Source organism: Rutidosis leptorrhynchoides, chromosome 7, assembly GCF_046630445.1.
Source record: "Rutidosis leptorrhynchoides isolate AG116_Rl617_1_P2 chromosome 7, CSIRO_AGI_Rlap_v1, whole genome shotgun sequence".
Classification (NCBI taxonomy): Eukaryota; Viridiplantae; Streptophyta; class Magnoliopsida; order Asterales; family Asteraceae; genus Rutidosis; species Rutidosis leptorrhynchoides.
In genome coordinates this window covers 166,894,070-166,915,571 of record NC_092339.1, presented here as the reverse complement: position 1 = coordinate 166,915,571, position 21,502 = coordinate 166,894,070, and the positions used below count along the sequence as shown (strand labels likewise).

Below are 21,502 nucleotides of genomic sequence, written 5' to 3'. Positions count from 1 at the left end.
TTAAATGTTTCCAACATGTTAAGCAATCAAACTTTTTAAGACTTGATTAATTGAAATGTGTTTCATATAGACAATTGACCACCCAAGTTGACCGGTGATTCACGAACGTTAAAACTTGTAAAAACTATACGATGACATATATATGGTTATATATATAGTTAACATGTTTTTATTATAAGTATGTATCTCATTAGGTATTTTAACAATGAGTTGTATACATAAAAATGAGACTATTAATTTAAGAAACTCGAAAACGATATATATAACGATTATCGTTATAACAACGTCTTACTAGGTACATATGAATCATATTAAGATATTGATACACTTGGTTAATTATGTTAAATGATAAGTAAATATATTAGTAAGTGTATTAACAATGAAATACATATGTAAAAATAAGACTACTAACTTAATGATTTCGAAACGAGACATATATGTAACGATTATCGTTGTAACGACATTTAACTGTATATACATCATACTGAGATATATTATATATCATAATATCATGATAATATAACAATTTAACATCTCATTTGTTATAATAAACAATGGGTTAACAACATTTAACAAGATCGTTAACCTAAAGGTTTCAAAACAACACTTACATGTAACGACTAACGATGACTTAACGACTCAGTTAAAATGTATATATATGTAGTGTTTTAATATGTATTTATACACTTTTTAAAGACTTCAATACACTTATCAAAATACTTCTACTTAACAAAAATGCTTACAATTACATCCTCGTTCAGTTTCATCAACAATTCTACTCGTATGCACCCGTATTCGTACTCGTACAATACACAGCTTTTAGATGTATGTACTATTGGTATATACACTCCAATGATCAGCTCTTAGCAGCCCATGTGAGTCACCTAACACATGTGGGAACCATCATTTGGCAACTAGCATGAAATATCTCATAAAATTACAAAAATATGAGTAATCATTCATGACTTATTTACATGAAAACAAAATTACATATCCTTTATATCTAATCCATACACCAACGACCAAAAACACCTACAAACACTTTCATTCTTCAATTTTCTTCATCTAATTGATCTCTCTCAAGTTCTATCTTCAAGTTCTAAGTGTTCTTCATAAATTCCAAAAGTTCTAGTTTCATAAAATCAAGAATACTTTCAAGTTTGCTAGCTCACTTCCAATCTTGTAAGGTGATCATCCAACCTCAAGAAATCTTTGTTTCTTACAGTAGGTTATCATTCTAATACAAGGTAATAATCATATTCAAACTTTGGTTCAATTTCTATAACTATAACAATCTTATTTCAAGTGATGATCTTACTTGAACTTGTTTTCGTGTCATGATTCTGCTTCAAGAACTTCGAGCCATCCAAGGATCCATTGAAGCTAGATCCATTTTTCTCTTTTCCAGTAGGTTTATCCAAGGAAATTAAGGTAGTAATGATGTTCATAACATCATTCAATTCATACATATAAAGCTATCTTATTCGAAGGTTTAAACTTGTAATCACTAGAACATAGTTTAGTTAATTCTAAACTTGTTCGCAAACAAAAGTTAATCCTTCTAACTTGAATTTTAAAATCAACTAAACACATGTTCTATATCTATATGATATGCTAACTTAATGATTTAAAACCTGGAAACACGAAAAACACCGTAAAACCGGATTTACGCCGTCGTAGTAACACCGCGGGCTGTTTTGGGTTAGTTAATTAAAAACTATGATAAACTTTGATTTAAAAGTTGTTATTCTGAGAAAATGATTTTTATTATGAACATGAAACTATATCCAAAAATTATGGTTAAACTCAAAGTGGAAGTATGTTTTCTAAAATGGTCATCTAGACGTCGTTCTTTCGACTGAAATGACTACCTTTACAAAAACGACTTGTAACTTATTTTTCCGACTATAAACCTATACTTTTTCTGTTTAGATTCATAAAATAGAGTTCAATATGAAATCATAGCAATTTGATTCACTCAAAACGGATTTAAAATGAAGAAGTTATGGGTAAAACAAGATTGGATAATTTTTCTCATTTTAGCTACGTGAAAATTGGTAACAAATCTATTCCAACCATAACTTAATCAACTTGTATTGTATATTATGTAATCTTGAGATACCATAGACACGTATACAATGTTTCGACCTATCATGTCGACACATCTATATATATTTCGGAACAACCATAGACACTCTATATGTGAATGTTGGAGTTAGCTATACAGGGTTGAGGTTGATTCCAAAATATATATAGTTTGAGTTGTGATCAATACTGAGATACGTATACACTGGGTCGTGGATTGATTCAAGATAATATTTATCGATTTATTTCTGTACATCTAACTGTGGACAACTAGTTATAGGTTACTAACGAGGACAACTGACTTAATAAACTTAAAACATCAAAATATATTAAAAGTGTTGTAAATATATTTTGAACATACTTTAATATATATGTATATATTGTTATAGGTTCGTGAATCAACAGTGGCCAAGTCTTACTTCCCGACGAAGTAAAAATCTGTAAAAGTGAGTTATAGTCCCACTTTTAAAATCTAATATTTTTGGGATGAGAATACATGCAGGTTTTATAAATGATTTACAAAATAGACACAAGTACGTGAAACTACATTCTATGGTTGAATTATCGAAATCGAATAAGCCCCTTTTTATTAAGTCTGGTAATCTAAGAATTAGGGAACAGACACCCTAATTGATGCGAATCCTAAAGATAGATCTATTGGGCCTAACAAACCCCATCCAAAGTACCGGATGCTTTAGTACTTCAAAATTTATATCATATCCGAAGGGTGTCCCGGAATGATGGGGATATTCTTATATATGCATCTTGTTAATGTCGGTTACCAGGTGTTCACCATATGAATGATTTTTATCTCTATGTATGGGATGTGTATTGAAATATGAAATCTTGTGGTCTATTGTTACGATTTGATATATATAGGTTAAACCTATAACTCACCAACATTTTTGTTGACGTTTAAAGCATGTTTATTCTCAGGTGAATATTAAGAGCTTCCGCTGTTGCATACTAAAATAAGGACAAGATTTGGAGTCCATGTTTGTATGATATTGTGTAAAAACTGCATTCAAGAAACTGATTTCGATGTAACATATTTGTATTGTAAACCATTATGTAATGGTCGTGTGTAAACAGGATATTTTAGATTATCATTATTTGATAATCTACGTAAAGCTTTTTAAACCTTTATTTATGAAATAAAGGTTATGGTTTGTTTTAAAAATGAATGCAGTCTTTGAAAAACGTCTTATATAGAGGTCAAAACCTCGCAACGAAATCAATTAATATGGAACGTTTTTAATCAATAAGAACGGGACATTTCAATGGGTGCCGTTAGACGAGATTGAGCTAAACAATAAGTTAGAATATATTGAGGAGCTGATTGCCATACTTGATGAGAAGGTCAAAGGGTTGAGAAATAAAGAAGTGAGAACTTATAAAGTTTAATGGCGTCGTAGTAAAGGTTCCGAGTTAACTTAGGAGCCTGAAGAATTCATGTTAGTTTATCTTCCCTCTTGTCATGCGGCTTGGATCACGAGGACGCGCTCCGATTCAAGTGGGGGAGAGTTGTAAGACCCTAATCAGTATTGTACAGCAGTGTAATTATGTTACATAAAGTATGGGCACTTTTATGGAATTAACCCAAAGTCAGATTCTGCCTAGCTCTTTGTGCGCGCCGCCCACATGTAGTGGTGCGCGCTGCGCACTGCTACTGTTGACGAATTCCAGCTTTTGTTTAAAAGATTAAATGAGGGGTAATCTTGTCTTTTCACATGGGGACGAGTTAGGGCTGTAAAGGCCAGCTTGGATGGTGGTTGAAGGCATATTCAACACTCCACCAACCTTATCATCTCTCCCATTCAATTCTAGAGTGAGAAACCCTTTAAGTGAGAGAAAGCTTAAATCCAAGAGGAAGAAGTTGCTTTCGGGTCAAATCACGTGCTTTAAAGTTGTTCGTCTCATCACTAGCTACGTTGTGATTGTGGTGGTAAGTTCTAATCTTGATTTCCTTGTTTTAATTGGTTTAAGGGTTAGGGTTTGGATTAATGATGAACATAAAACCCATATGTGATGATTTTGGGTGTTCTTGGGTAAGATTGAGTCATTAAGACTCAATGGTAACTAACCTAGGGTTTCAAAGTGTTAATTGATGTTTATGAGTCCCAATTGGTCAGTAAATTACTAGCACACCTAGATAATTGGTAAATGGGTGTTATTTGGGTATATGGGTGACCCAAAAGGGTGTGTTGATCTTAAAATGGGTCAAAATGACACTTGAATGGTGTGTGAGTTGGTTGACCAACTTGATTGGGTGATTGATTTGTATGCCTAATGTAATAGGTACATCGCGTTGAAGGTTACAAGTTTGATTTCTCACCAAGGCGTTAAGATGAGTGGAATAATTATATATGTGCGTATATAGTGTATTTGCTTGCGGGCTTGTGGTTAGTGTTATCCGGGCATATGGATTCACTATAGTGTTATCCGGGCGTGTGGATTCACTACTCTTTTGTACGATGGGGACCACATGTGCGTGAAGGGTGGTTCGGTAAGTGCGGACGTCCACCTAGGGGGTTAGTGCGTACCAACGGTCATTGTGCGAGTACCGTTCCCTTGTGTGTGTTATGGTTAACAATGGTTATTGTGTTGTAAGCGGAAGCATATTATATTGTTCGAGTTATATATATTTATGCGATTGTTATGCTAGCTTGTGGTATTGGAGGTCGGTAGCCTCGTATTGATGATAAGCTAATTGTGTTGCTAGCATGTATTAGGTATGTGTATTGAGTGGAATCAAGTAGGTATATTATATATGTATGTGTATAATTATTACATTCACTAAGCTTTGCTTACCCTCTCATTGTTTATCTTTTTATAGGCTCCGGTGTTGACAAGGGTAAGGGCATTCTTTTGGATTAGAGATCCCGCTTGTTGCTTAGGGGACGCTTTTGGGATGTTATAGCTTTTGGAGTTTGACCAAGATTAGGGTAGTTTAACCCCCAAACACCATGCTCATAGTGTCGTTTGGAAATTAAATTCTTATGGTCGAACTTTTATTCTTTTGAACGAAACTCGTAAAATGGCCGATGTGGGGCCCCATTTTGTAAAACTCATTTTATGTTTGAATCGTATGAGTTTTTCATATTAGAACATGTTGTGAAAAGCGTTTCGTCTAAATATGTCGGGAAATGGGAGATCTTTATTTAAAAAATTGAAAAATCGGACAGAACTGAAAATAGACCTGTGCGCGCCGCGCACCCTGAGGTGGTGCGCGTGGCGCACTCCCCTGTAATAAAAAAAAAAATTTCTTATGCGTGTTCGATTGTATTTTGGGTTGGGTTGTTACAGATATCTGGTAGACTCGCGTTGTGGGCAGTAGAGTTAGGTGCTTATCAAATTTCTTACCTTTCACGCAGCACTGTAAAGGGCCAGGTTTTGACGGATTATCTCGCTGAAATAACTGGGGAGTTGGAGGTGATTAATGAGCGAACAGTGTTTAAACCGGTAGTCAGCGAAACCTAGGATTTGTTTACTGATGGAGCTTCATGTGAAGAGGGCGCAGGTGCGGGTTTGCTTTTGGTAAGCCCAGGTGGTGAAGAGCATACGTACGCATTGCGTTTTAATTTTGATGTGACAAATAATGAAGCGGAATATTAAGCGTTACTTGGTGGTTTAAATATTGCGCGAAAAATGAATATCACTAAGTTGCCGGCATTTACAGATTCGCAATTAGTAGCAAATCAGTTTAATGGCTCTTTCGAAGCACATGATTCTTCAATGCAGAAATATTTGCAGTTATTGAAAGAATTGGCAGAGCGGTTTGAGCATTTTGAGCTCGCGCAAGTGCCAAGAAGTCAAAATAAGAAGGCGGATGCTTTGAGTAAGCTGGCTGCTCTAACGTTCTCCCACTTTCAAAAACAAGTTTGGGTTGAGGAATTGCCAAGCAAGTCAATAGGTAATGACTTAATGGTGGCGTCTGTTGTAGAAGAACAGCCAAATTGGATGGAACCAATCCTGCAATACATCCGCAGTGATATTTTGCCAAGTGATAAGCGGGAGGCTCACTTAGTAAGAGAGCGAGCACCAATGTATATCATTCAAAATGACATTTTATATCACAAATCATATTGTGGTCCAATGATGCGATGTGTGGGCCTAATTGAAGCATAAATGATCATTGATGAAGTGCATAACGGTTCTTGTGCATTACATTCAGGCTATAAAACTATGGCGGCAAAAATTATGCGGATGGGTTACTTTTGGCCATCCCTATATCGCGATGTTGAAAAGATTGTTAAGCGTTGTAAAAGTTGTCAAAGACATGCTCCGCAGAATCGGATGCCAAGGCATGATATAATACCTGTCAATTCACCATGGCCATTTCACAAGTGGGCTATTGACATTGTAGGGCCATTTCCCGCAGGACCTGGCAATGTCAAGTTTCTGATTGTGGCAATTGACTATTTTACAAAATGGGTTGAAGCTAAGGCAGTTCGCACTATCACTGGTGTGCAAATGCGAAATTTTGTATGGGAATACATTGTTTGCAGATTTGGTATTCCGCGTAAGTTGGTTAGTGATAATGGTGCACAAATAGTGAAAGATCCTTTTAAGACATGGTGCACTGATTTAAATATAATACAAAAGTTTACATCAGTGGCACATCCACAGGCTAATGGCTTATGCGAAGTAACTAACCGCGATATTGTAAGCGGTATTAAAAAGAGGTTATGCGAAAAGAGAACTGGTTGGGTAGATGAATTACCCAATGTGTTGTGGGCACATCGCACTACTTTCAAGAAAAGCACAGGGAAAACACCTTTTAGTTTGGTATATGGCTCTGAGACAGTAATACCCGCAGAAATTCTTGTGCCAACGCATAGAGTTGCTAACTTCGAGGAAGAAGCAAATGATGATGCATTGGGCGAAAATTTGAATTTCGTCGAAGAGCGAAGGTTAATAGCTGCTATCAGAGAAGCAAATAATAAACAACAAATCGCCAAATATTATAATAAAAGGGTGCGTGCTTTATCTTTCGATATAGGCGAGTGGGTACTGCGAAATAACGATGCAAGTAGAGCAGAAAAGCATGGCAAATTAGGACCTAATTAGGAGGGTTCTTATCAAGTTGTGGCAATTAATGTAGCAGGTTCATATAAGCTCGCAGATGTGGAAGGGCGAACTTTACCTAATGCGTGGCATGCCGCTTTATTAAAGCGATACTATGCGTAATTCTGCAAAATTAACGAGAAGGCCAAAATGTATATGTATAAAGTGCGAAATTAGTTGCAAGGCCTATAGTTGATATTCTTTCTATGTGTTCTTATTTTTAATTTTTGCAAGTCTTGATCACACTTGTAGGAATTTCAAAAGTTGACACTTGTAAGAATATGCAAAGCGTTTATTTGTGAAATGCTAAAAGTTTATGAAATGTTTTGTATTTTGTTTCATAATGATGAGGTGTTTCGCAATGTTTAAATAGCAAAGTGATGAAATTGCCCACTTTTGCAGAAAATAACTATTGCAAAAGGAACTTAAAATCCTAAGTGTTTGATTTTGCCAATACTTAGATGCTTCACAATGCTAATTGATTGCCTAAGGATCGCTTTGGCGGACTTAGAAGATTCATAACGTATAAATATACACGCATACAGATTGTTTCGCAAAAGTACATACTTATTATGCGCACAATAATAAAAATTGGAAATTGCAAAGGACAAGTCCGTGTTATAAATATTTTTGATAAAAGCGCTATATAAATAAAAGTACTTGCGAATATATATGGAAATGTGAAAATTTTATTAATAACGGTGCAGGGATAGCTGCGTGCTAGACATTGCAATATAATCACAGCTTAGATAAATCGATTTCAATGATGTCATCTGCAGTAGCATCATCCTGCTCGCTTATCGCTGAAATTTTTGGGATTGGAATATCTGCTATGTTTTCTTTCACAGTAGTAAATGCATCTCGAGCATCTGCGAGCGAGCAAACGCGGTCTTCAATCGCTGATGGTAGTGGATTTGGTATGGTGCAGTACGGAGTAATCTCATCCAAGAATTCCACTCTTTTGCGCAATCTCAGCGCAGCAGCATATGTTGAAAACTGAGCAGAAACAGGGTGCGATTTAAGCACTTTCCTGGAAAACTTTGGCAAATGTTGGCGAATCTTGGTGAATTCAAGCTTCGCAGAAGTCATGGCAGCTAGAGCGTTGTCTCGCTCCACAGTGACCTTCGTAACCTCCTCCGTTAATGCATTGATAGTAGCTTGGAGGCTGTTTTCTTTTTCAGCTGCAGTTGAAACCTGCAGTTTTAGTCATCCACCGCAGTTTCTGCTGCGGTGAGTTCATAGGAGAGGTGGACACAGCGCTTCTCGTTTTTAACACTGTCTTTTTTTTTATTATAATATCTTTCGTTATTTAAAATTCGTAACTTTCGTTGACTAACGTTCATAATATTTCCGTTATTTAATTATAACATCACTCATTTACTCGAGCGTTTTCAAAATATCCGTTCGATAAAATCCCGCACCCGCTTCTAAACCCGAGGGACTAAAATTGACATGGGGCAAACTAGTTGACTAGGTCAACTAGTCCACCCCAATCACCACCATTCAATCATCTCCATCTCTCTCTCTTTCTCTCTAGCAAGAACACACACACAAACACCCAATTCAATCATTCATCATCTAAATTCAATCTAGGAGGCTTACAACAAAACAAATTACATATTTGGAATCCTCTCTTCATCCTCTACAATTTGATACCAACTTCATCTCGTTTGGGTAACATTTCTAAAACTCTAGATTTCTCTAAATTCGTGTTTTTGATTTGAAATGGTGTTAGTTAGTGTCTATGGCTCGTGTCTAGCATGAATATATGATTTACTTGCTCGATTTGTTGTTTTGAGTAACTAGTTTGAACATTTGAAATGGGTTTTGCTTAATCTTGCATTTTGGAAGATTAAATGTTGTTTGATTGTTAAAGTTCATGTTTTAATTGTGTTACTAGTATCACTAGCTTCGTTTTGATGCGTAGGTTGATTAAGAAAACTTCAAATACATGATTATTGATTTTTGTGAATTTTGGTTAGGGTTTGATAGACTTTGAAATGAACTTTTGATGCGTTGAATGCTTGTTAATGTTGTTAGTAAGTGTTTAGATGCATTGTATGCTTAATTACCTTCGGAACGGCATATCGTATGTGTAAATTGGATTCCCGAATCATAAAATACGTTTTACGAACTTGAAACTTTGAAAATAAACCCTTCTTGATCAATTGACGAGTTTTTGGTTATTGTAATTGATGTTTTTGCTTGTGAAAGGTAGTTAATTGTATTCCTTGTCAAAAGAGCTTTCCAATGATATAAGATGCGTATTCTAAGTGTTTACGGTTTGCGTTTTGTGCTAAATTGAATTTTGGATCAAGACTTGAACTTTTGAAACTGACCAGGTACCAGGCCACGCATAATGTTGCGGCGCGACACCTCTGGCCGCGGCGCGGCAATAGCCGTGTTTGGGTTCTGACCTACTTTGTCAAATTTCGAAAAATGTTTGCTATGCTACGCACCTCCGATTAACATGTAACTTGGCCAACATGCTCATATATGACTTCTAAGCTTAGAAAAATAGTTTGGGACCCGACCCGAACGTGTTGACTTTTCGTTGACTTTGACCAAGTTTGACTTTTAGTCAAACTTAACCAAACTTTTATACAATCGTTCTAACATGCTTTTATACTTGATTCTTGCATGAAACTTGACAACGTGATTCACATGCTATACTATTCGAGTCGTAACGAGCCATAGGACTAATTGAACACATTTCGCTCGACCTTGTGTCGTAACCGGTTAATTGATACAACTTACTTGTTTAGGTCAAGGCTAAGCAACTTTCATGCACACGTTTACTTTGTGAAGTACCTTTATACTCGTGCACTCGAGGTGAGATCATAGTCCCACCTTTTCAACAACTTTTTATACTTTAAATTGTGGGCTGAGAAACATATACTTTGTCACATTTTGTACTACTTACTTTTATACTTTGAACACAAGTACGATGAAACAAACATTCCACAGCGAGTTAGAACAAAAATCCTCAATTCGATTATCATTAGTTACACTTACAGGGTGTAAGCGAGAACTTATATTGTGTGGCCATACGGGTTTGACAAACCCTCATTACGGACGGTTCGCTACCGTCTACGGATGAAATATATTTTCGAGAAACAGTGTATGTTCTAACACTATTGTGATGGGGTTCTATGGAAGGAAACGTTAAGTCTTGATAATTGGGTGCTCGCGAACAATACTTTTGGAATGCAAACGATTTTGATAATCAACTATGGGAATACTAAATCTTGTGGTTCAAAAACAACGTTTACAAATACATCTATGATTTCACCAACGTTTTTCGTTGACAGTTTTCTATATGTTTCTCAGGTTCATACTCGGCTACTTGATACATGCTTCCGCACACTTTGATTACTTTGAATGGAGTCAAGCATACATGCATACGCTAGTGATAGCACTTTTGGATTAAACCTTAAAGCATACATACTTACGCTATTTATAGCAACTGTGATTTTCAACTTATATTATGTCGCAAGTTATTTCATTTATACTTTACAATTTTTGTAATCTTAAACTTGTTGTCGAATTGTTTGTAAACTAAACTTTGCAAGTCTTGTACGTTTCAAATGAATGCGACATAATTTTAGTCAAACGAGTCTCATATAGGGACTACGACCACGCTACGGGACCTAAGTTAACGGCGCCGTCAATAACGGTTTTGGTCGGGTCACTACAAGTGGTATCAGAGCGTTGGTTGTAGGGAACTAGGACGTGCATTAGTGTGTCTAACAGAGTCGTTAGGACGCATTAGTGAGTCTAGACTACAACCGGATAGTTAGCATTTGCATTCTGACATACATTTGCTATAGATAGCACTTACTTGACTACTTGTGCATTATACTTGAATCATTCTTAGGCAAACTTTTTAATGGTACCCAACCTTCATCATACGAACTCGTATTCCGCCACTTTTTGGTAACACACGTAAATTCATGATTCATACACGTATGGATGACGACGACTTCATTAGTCACACTTGTTCGGGAACTCTGTCTCCCGGATTGTTATTTGCCACCGTTTCAACTTACTATCGGTTTTCCACTGGTGTTTCTTACTATCTACTTTTTGGTGTTACTACCATCACTACTCTAGGTGAGTATCGTCATCAACATTTATCACTACGGTTGCGTACTACTCGTTATCATGACTCGTTACTCTTTTCATACCTGAATACCTTATTGTCTGACTCGAACCACATTGACGTGAACAATCATTTATACACTTCCCTCGGGGAACGCTTCTTTATGGTTGCACTAATTCTTTCGATTCAATACGAGTCACGTTAGAGACGTCGTTACACTTTGTTTATTTTAAACTTCACGATTACACGAACTTGAATCTATAGAGTGATGTGGGAATGGAGGTATGAGTTAGCGTAATATAACGACACTCGATCAACGTGGTTATATTACGGTAAGACATACCAAAGTTCTAGTGACACGTGATGGTGGTTAGACTCGATCAACCTAAACACCACCATGAGCCATGTACATGACTTCATCTATTCATGTTGGACATCTGAAAACTCCGAGAATATTGATAACAACCATACCGGGGACACACCTTCGATTTTTGTCGAACTATACTTATGCTTCCGAATGAATTACCGATTCCTTTCGACTTCAACCGTATGTTACACGTGTATACTATCTCGTCCTCGCACAGTCTTATTGATTAACTACAATTTACTCGTTATGCTTACATCGGGGCGGAAACTTCTCTTGCATCACCCTCAAAATTCCGGTTCAGGAAATCTTTTATTCTAAACTCTCAATGGAGAGAGAGACTCTCCACGTTATACTAGTATTCGCCTCGAGGGTGAATAGTCCCGACGAACATTTTTGGAAAACGATAAATCTTCCGCGACGCGAATTTTCTTGAGAAACTTGTCCTAACAAACTTGTTCAAATATACCTTGCGGAATGTACTTTGTTTCGGATCGAGATCCTCGTTTCACTTCTAGATTTTGGAGTGCCTCACAAAAAGTCTCGGGACCCCGTTTAGACATGAGTACAACACATCAACCACAACCCGACGGACCGAGCAAACATACGATTCAAACCTTGGAAACCGTAATACGAATTTGTGTAATCAACTTCAAATTTACTTGAGAAAAGTTTTTGCCTTTAACCAAATTCTCTTACAACGGTGGTTATCATTCAAGTCTTAACGTCACACTTTCGAGGACCCGTATAGCCGTAATTGTCGTTTTCTTAAATTGTTGAACCGAAGTAGGTGACAAGCGAACCACGGGACCCGAAATCATTCATGAAACAACCGGAAAATTTTTCAATTCCAAGAACTCGAATTCCAAGTGGGTAACCGCGTAACGTTAAAGTCGCACCTTGAAAAGGTGTAATCCGTTTCGAGAAACGTAGATAGCTAAATCCGCGATATTTTTAGTCCTTTTAAAATCCTGGGGCGTTTTGGACCCGTTACTAGCCGTTTAGATTTTTCAACTCATTCGAGTCTCCGTTCATCCTAAATTCTACGTATCAAACTTAAAGGCGTGTCTTGCGAAACAAGAACTTGTTATCCTTTTCGATGAGCTTACTATCGATGACAAACTCCGCTTCCTAGGAGGACCGGTTGAAATTTTGAATCATGAAACCAAACTCTGAAACAACGTAAAACCCAGACTGTCAAAGTTCGTTGAAATGCCCGATGAAGTACTTTCACTTATCCGTAGAATGGGCAACGCACGATCTCGATGAAGAGACAACGACTACTACTTTCAACTAAATTTCGGGACGAAATTTCTTTTAAGGTGTAGGTAATGTAACATCCCGCATTTTTCCGTTAAATTTATTTTTAACACTATCTTTTTTTTTTATTATAATATCTTTCGTTATTTAAAATTCGTAACTTTCGTTGACTAACGTTCATAATATTTCCGTTATTTAATTATAACATCACTCATTTACTCGAGCGTTTTCAAAATATCCGTTCGGTAAAATCCCGCACCCGCTTCTAAACTCGAGGGACTAAAATTGACACGGGGCAAACTAGTTGACTAGGTCAACTAGTCCACCCCAATCACCACCATTCAATCATCTCCATCTCTCTCTCTTTCTCTCTAGCAAGAACACACACACAAACACCCAATTCAATCATTCATCATCTAAATTCGATCTAGGAGGCTTACAACAAAACAAATTACATATTTGGAATCCTCTCTTCATCCTCTACAATTTGATACCAACTTTATCTCGTTTGGGTAACATTTCTAAAACTCTAGATTTCTCTAAATTCGTGTTTTTGATTTGAAATGGTGTTAGTTAGTGTCTATGGCTCGTGTCTAGCATGAATATATGATTTACTTGCTCGATTTGTTATTTTGAGTAACTAGTTTGAACATTTGAAATGGGTTTTACTTAATCTTGCATTTTGGAAGATTAAATGTTGTTTGATTGTTAAAGTTCATGTTTTAATTATGTTACTAGTATCACTAGCTTCGTTTTGATGCGTAGGTTGATTAAGAAAACTTCAAACACATGATTATTGATTTTTGTGAATTTTGGTTAGGGTTTGATAGACTTTGAAATGAACTTTTGATGCGTTGAATGCTTGTTAATGTTGTTAGTAAGTGTTTAGATGCATTGTATGCTTAATTACCTTCGGAACGGCATATCGTATGTGTAAATTGGATTCCCGAATCATAAAATACGTTTTACGAACTTGAAACTTTGAAAATAAACCCTTCTTGATCAATTGACGAGTTTTCGGTTATTGTAATTGATGTTTTTGCTTGTGAAAGGTAGTTAATTGTATTCCTTGTCAAAAGAGCTTTCCAATGATATAAGATGCGTATTCTAAGTGTTTACGGTTTGCGTTTTGTGCTAAATTGAATTTTGGATCAAGACTTGAACTTTTGAAACTGACCAGGTACCAGGTCACGCATAATGTCGCGGCGCGACACCTCTGGCCGCGGCGCGGCAATAGCCGTGTTTGGGTTCTGACCTACTTTGTCAAATTTCGAAAAATGTTTGCTATGCTACGCCCCTCCGATTAACATGTAACTTGGCCAACATGCTCATATATGACTTCTAAGCTTAGAAAAATAGTTTGGGACCCGACCCGAACGTGTTGACTTTTCATTGACTTTGACCAAGTTTGACTTTTAGTCAAACTTAACCAAACTTTTATACAATCGTTCTAACATGCTTTTATACTTGATTCTTGCATGAAACTTGACAACGTGATTCACATGCTATACTATTCGAGTCGTAACGAGCCATAGGACTAATTGAACACATTTCGCTCGACCTTGTGTCCTAACCGGTTAATTGATACAACTTACTTGTTTAGGTCAAGGCTAAGCAACTTTCATGCACACGTTTACTTTGTGAAGTACCTTTATACTCGTGCACTCGAGGTGAGATCATAGTCCCACCTTTTCAACAACTTTTTATACTTTAAATTGTGGGCTGAGAAACATATACTTTGTCACATTTTGTACTACTTACTTTTATACTTTGAACACAAGTACGATGAAACAAACATTCCACAGCGAGTTAGAAAAAAAATCCTCAATTCGATTATCATTAGTTACACTTGCAGGGTGTATGCGAGAACTTATATTGTGTGGCCATACGGGTTTGACAAACCCTCATTACGGATGGTTCGCTACCGTCTACGGATGAAATATATTTTCGAGAAACAGTGTATGTTCTAACACTATTGTGATGGGGTTCTATGGAAGGAAACCTTAAGTCTTGATAATTGGGTGCTCGCGAACAATACTTTTGGAATGCAAACGATTTTGATAATCAACTATGGGAATACTAAATCTTGTGGTTCAAAAACAACGTTTACAAATACATCTATGATTTCACCAATGTTTTTCGTTGACAGTTTTCTATATGTTTCTCAGGTTCATACTCGGCTACTTGATACATGCTTCCGCACACTTTGATTACTTTGAATGGAGTCAAGCATACATGCATACGCTAGTGATAGCACTTTTGGATTAAACCTTAAAGCATACATACTTACGCTATTTATAGCAACTGTGATTTTCAACTTATATTATGTCGCAAGTTATTTCATTTATACTTTACAATTTTTGTAATCTTAAACTTGTTGTCGAATTGTTTGTAAACTAAACTTTGCAAGTCTTGTACGTTTCAAATGAATGCGACATAATTTTGGTCAAACGAGTCTCATATAGGGACTACGACCACGCTACGGGACCTAAGTTAACGGCGCCGTCAATAACGGTTTTGGTCGGGTCGCTACAATTAGATGCATAAACTTAAGTGATTTTGTTATGTGTTTAATTCGGTAATTGAATAAGTTCCAAAGCAACATAGTTATGAAATTACCTCAAGTGATTTGTAGTGACCCGAACTTTTCCATGTTTATATATATTAATTGAGATTGATATTTACATGATTAAATGTTTCCAATATGTTAAGCAATCAAACTTGTTAAGACTTGATTAATTGAAATATGTTTCATATAGACAATTGACCACCCAAGTTGACCGGTGATTCACGAATGTTAAAACTTGTAAAAACTATATGATGACATATATATGGATATATATATAGTTAACATGATACTATGATAAGTAAACATATCATTAAGTATATTAACAATGAACTACATATGTAAAAACAAGAGTACTAACTTAATGATTTTTAAACGAGACATATATGTAACGATTATCGTTGTAAAGACATTTAATGTATATATATCATATTAAGAGATATTCATACATGATAATATCATGATAATATAATAATTTAAAATCTCATTTGATATTATAAACATTGGGTTAACAACATTTAACAAGACCGTTAACCTAAAGGTTTAAAAACAACACTTACATGTAACGACTAACGATGACTTAACGACTCAGTTAAAATGTATATACATGTAGTGTTTTAATATGTATTTATACACTTTTGAAAGACTTTAATACACTTATCAAAATACTTCTACTTAACAAAAATGCTTACAATTACATCCTCGTTCAGTTTCATCAACAATTCTACTCGTATGCACCCGTATTCGTACTCGTACAATACACAGCTTTTAGATGTATGTACTATTGGTATATACACTCCAATGATCAGCTCTTAGCAGCCCATGTGAGTCACCTAACACATGTGGGAACCATCATTTGGCAACTAGCATGAAATATCTCATAAAATTACAAAAATATGAGTAATCATTCATGACTTATTTACATGAAAACAAAATTACATATCCTTTATATCTAATCCATACACCAACGACCAAAAACACCTACAAACACTTTCATTCTTCAATTTTATTCATCTAATTGATCTCTCTCAAGTTCTATCTTCAAGTTCTAAGTGTTCTTCATATATTCTACAAGTTCTAGTTACATAAAATCAAGAATACTTTCAAGTTTGCTAGCTCACTTCCAATCTTGTAAGGTGATCATCCAATCTCAAGAAATCTTTGTTTCTTACAGTAGGTTATCATTCTAATACAAGGTAATAATCATATTCAAACTTTGGTTCAATTTCTATAACTATAACAATCTTATTTCAAGTGATGATCTTACTTGAACTTGTTTTCGTGTCATGATTCTGCTTCAAGAACTTCGAGCCATCCAAGGATCCATTGAAGCTAGATCCATTTTTCTCTTTTCCAGTAGGTTTATCCAAGAAACTTAAGGTAGTAATGATGTTCATAACATCATTCGATTCATACATATAAAGCTATCTTATTCGAAGGTTTAAACTTGTAATCACTAGAACATAGTTTAGTTAATTCTAAACTTGTTCGCAAACAAAAGTTAATCCTTCTAACTTGACTTTTAAAATCAACTAAACACATGTTCTATATCTATATGATATGCTAACTTAATGATTTAAAACCTGGAAACACGAAAAACACCGTAAAACCGGATTTACGCCGTCGTAGTAACACCGCGGGCTGTTTTGGGTTAGTTAATTAAAAACTATGATAAACTTTGATTTAAAAGTTGTTATTCTGAGAAAATGATTTTTATTATGAACATGAAACTATATCCAAAAATTATGGTTAAACTCAAAGTGGAAGTATGTTTTCTAAAATGGTCATCTAGACGTCGTTCTTTCGACTGAAATGACTACCTTTACAAAAACGACTTGTAACTTATTTTTCCGACTATAAACCTATACTTTTTCTGTTTAGATTCATAAAATAGAGTTCAATATGAAACCATAGCAATTTGATTCACTCAAAATGGATTTAAAATGAAGAAGTTATGGGTAAAACAAGATTGGATAATTTTTCTCATTTTAGCTACGTGAAAATTGGTAACAAATCTATTCCAACCATAACTTAATCAACTTGTATTGTATATTATGTAATCTTGAGATACCATAGACACGTATACAATGTTTCGACCTATCATGTCGACACATCTATATATATTTCGGAACAACCATAGACACTCTATATGTGAATGTTGGAGTTAGCTATACAGGGTTGAGGTTGATTCCAAAATATAAATAGTTTGAGTTGTGATCAATACTGAGATACGTATACACTGGGTCGTGGATTGATTCAAGATAATATTTATCGATTTATTTCTGTACATCTAACTGTGGACAACTAGTTGTAGGTTACTAACGAGGACAGCTGACTTAATAAACTTAAAACATCAAAATATATTAAAAGTGTTGTAAATATATTTTGAACATACTTTGATATATATGTATATATTGTTATAGGTTCGTGAATCAACCAGTGGCCAAGTCTTACTTCCCGACGAATTAAAAATCTGTGAAAGTGAGTTATAGTCCCACTTTTAAAATCTAATATTTTTGGGATGAGAATACATGCAGGTTTTATAAATGATTTACAAAATAGACACAAGTACGTGAAACTACATTCTATGGTTGAATTATCGAAATCGAATATGCCCCTTTTTATTAAGTCTGGTAATCTAAGAATTAGGGAACAGACACCCTAATTGACGCGAATCCTAAAGATAGATCTATTGGGCTTAACAAACCCCATCCAAAGTACCGGATGCTTTAGTACTTCGAAATTTATATCATATCCGAAGGGTGTCCCGGAATGATGGGGATATTCTTATATATGCATCTTGTTAATGTCGGTTACCAGGTGTTCACCATATGAATGATTTTTATCTCTATGTATGGGATGTGTATTGAAATATGGAATCTTGTGGTCTATTGTTACGATTTGATATATATAGGTTAAACCTATAACTCACCAACATTTTTGTTGACGTTTAAAGCATGTTTATTCTCAGGTGAATATTAAGAGCTTCCGCTGTTGCATACTAAAATAAGGACAAGATTTGGAGTCCATGTTTGTATGATATTGTGTAAAAACTGCATTCAAGAAACTGATTTCGATGTAACATATTTGTATTGTAAACCATTATGTAATGGTCGTCTGTAAACAGGATATTTTAGATTATCATTATTTGATAATCTACGTAAAGCTTTTTAAACCTTTATTTATGAAATAAAGGTTATGGTTTGTTTTAAAAATGAATGCAGTCTTTGAAAAACGTCTCATATAGAGGTCAAAACCTCGCAACGAAATCAATTAATATGGAACGTTTTTAATCAATAAGAACGGGACATTTCAGTTGGTATCCGAGCGTTGGTCTTAGAGAACCAGAATTTTGCATTAGTGTGTCTTATCGAGTTTGTTAGGATGCATTAGTGAGTCTGGACTTCGACCGTGTTTACTTGAAAATTGATTGCTTAACAAATTTTGTTGGAAACTATATATTTTTAACATGTGAATATTATGTGATATATTAATCTCTTAACGCGTTTGATATTATGTGATAGATGTCTACCTCTAGAACAAGTCCCATTGACTCACCTAATAATAATGAAGAGTCAAATGTAAATTGGAATGATTCGTGGACTGATTCACAAGTTCCCGAAGAGGAACCGGAAGAAGAGTCGGAACCGGAAGAAGAATCGGAACCGGAAGAAGAATCGGAACCGGATGAAGAAATAGAACCGGTGGGGGAAATAATAAAACGGTTAAGTAAAAGAAAATCCTCAACCAACTGATCAAGGTTAATTATGGTCAATGGTGTTTCCGCCAAGGAAGCAAAATATTGGGAGGATTACCAATTCTCCGATGAATCGGATTCCGACGAGAATTCCGATGATGTTATAGAAATTACCCCAACTGAATTTAAAAAGGCAAAAGAAAATAATAAGGGAAAGGGCATAAAAATAGAGAAATCTAATTCCAACCCCGATGAACTTTATATGTATCGTCAACCCCCGAAGTCCTTAAGTTGTAACAATGACCCGGGAACCTCTAAACCACCAGGTTTTTCTAAACCAATGTGGATAACGACGGCTCGTATTAGGGGAAAATCATATATCCCTAGAAACTTGGCAAAACGAACCAAAACCAAAGAAGAAGAAACTAGCGAGTCGGAATAAGATAGTTGTATTCATGTGGTGTAATATATGTAATGTAGTGTGCTTATGCTTTATGATATATGTAAAAATTGCTTGTATTAATAAGTATTTTTTTTATGAATCTAACTCTTGTCTATTTTACAGTATAAAAACGCAAAATGGATAGACAACCCAATATTTTAAGAGACCTACCCGGAGACATGATTGATGAAATCTTGTCTAGAGTCGGTCAGAATTCCTCGGCACAACTATTTAAGGCGAGATCAGTTTGTAAGACATTCGAAGAACGTTCCAAGAATGTCTTGGTTTATAAGAGACTTTCGTTTGAAAGATGGGGGATATCACATTGGGAAACCCATAAGTTACGATGTGTTTACTTTGACGCATATATTGCGGGGAACCCAAATGCTATTTTACGCAACGGGTTAAGAAATTATTTTGACTCAATATATCCGAATATTGGACTTCGTGATTTAGAAAAAGCGGCTAACATGCAACATAAAGAATCATGTTATGCTTACGGATTAGTAATGTTCGCTTCTCACCAAAGTGAGAACAAGAACATCGGGCTACAACTATTAAACAAAACGTTTCCACAAGTGACGGAGTCGGTAATTGGGGTAAGAAATGAGGTTTTTAGATTATTACGGGACTGTTGGACATTACGTAACCCTCGTCCCTTTGATGACGTTACAACACACTGTCTTATCAACGGCCATAATGGTTATGTTGCACAAGACCAAGGATGGGAAGTAGTCCTAGTAAAACCAGAATGCATGACTTGTTTCTGGACGTATGAATTACGTGTCTTTATTGCCTTTGCCGAACGACTTGTGTACTAGCTAAAATTGTCTTCACAACTATCTTGTATCAAAGTTATTGTGTGCTATATTTCATGCTTTATGTAAAATAAGCGGTATTGTAAGTTTGTAAAATATTGTATAAAAGTTTGAACGCGAAATATTATTATAATCAGTTTTTCATATAGAATTGTAGTAGTTGAATTGTATATTAGCTACTAAGTATGAACTTAACGGGTAGGTACTACCCGAATTTAAACTTATAAAACGCTAATATGAAGAAAAAGCTTTTATAAATGAGTTCATATTATGCTACGAAATACTATTAACTACTCTTAATATTCTGTATGATTAACTTGTTCCATTTAACTATTTTGAAGGAAATGGCACCTACTACTCGACACACCGTGAATATGAATGAAGAGGAATTCCGTACTTTTCTAGCTTCAAACATAGCCGCAGTACAGGCTGCGCTACATACCAACAATAACCTTGGATCTAGCAGTACAGGAAATCATGTAGGATGCACCTACAAAGAATTCACTGCCTGCAAACCTTTGGAATTTGATGGAACCGAAGGACCGATCGGATTGAAACGGTGGACCGAGAAGGTTGAATCGGTGTTTGCCATAAGTAAGTGTACTGAAGAGGACAAAGTGAAGTACGCTACGCATACCTTCACAGGTTCTGCGTTAACATGGTGGAATACCTATCTAGAGCAAGTAGGACAAGATGATGCGTACGCACTACCGTGGTCAGCATTCAAGCACTTGATGAACGAGAAGTACCGTCCCAGAACCGAGGTCAATAAGCTCAAGACAGAACTTAGAGGGTTACGAACCCAAGGATTTGATATTACCACGTACGAAAGACGATTCACAGAATTGTGCCTATTGTGTCCGGGAGCATTCGAAGATGAGGAAGAGAAGATGGACGCATTTGTGAAAGGATTACCGGAAAGAATCCAAGAAGATATAAGTTCACACGAGCCCGCCTCCATACAACAGGCATGTAGAATGGCTCACAAACTAGTGAACTAGATTGAAGAAAGAATTAAACAACAGACTGCTGAAGAGGCCAATGTGAAGCAAGTCAAAAGAAAGTGGGAGGAAAACGGTGATAAGAATCACCAATACAACA

The 21,502-nt window shown here is 35.7% G+C and overlaps 1 protein-coding gene across 1 annotated transcript; it reads left to right on the top strand.

Moving 5' to 3' along the window:
* The first annotated feature begins 5,733 nt into the window (after positions 1 to 5,733).
* LOC139859767 (uncharacterized) lies at positions 5,734 to 6,213 on the top strand. The gene has a single exon (XM_071848541.1). The coding sequence runs from the start codon at positions 5,734 to 5,736 to the stop codon at positions 6,211 to 6,213; it is 480 nt and encodes a 159-aa protein (XP_071704642.1).
* Positions 6,214 to 21,502: the final 15,289 nt, after the last annotated feature.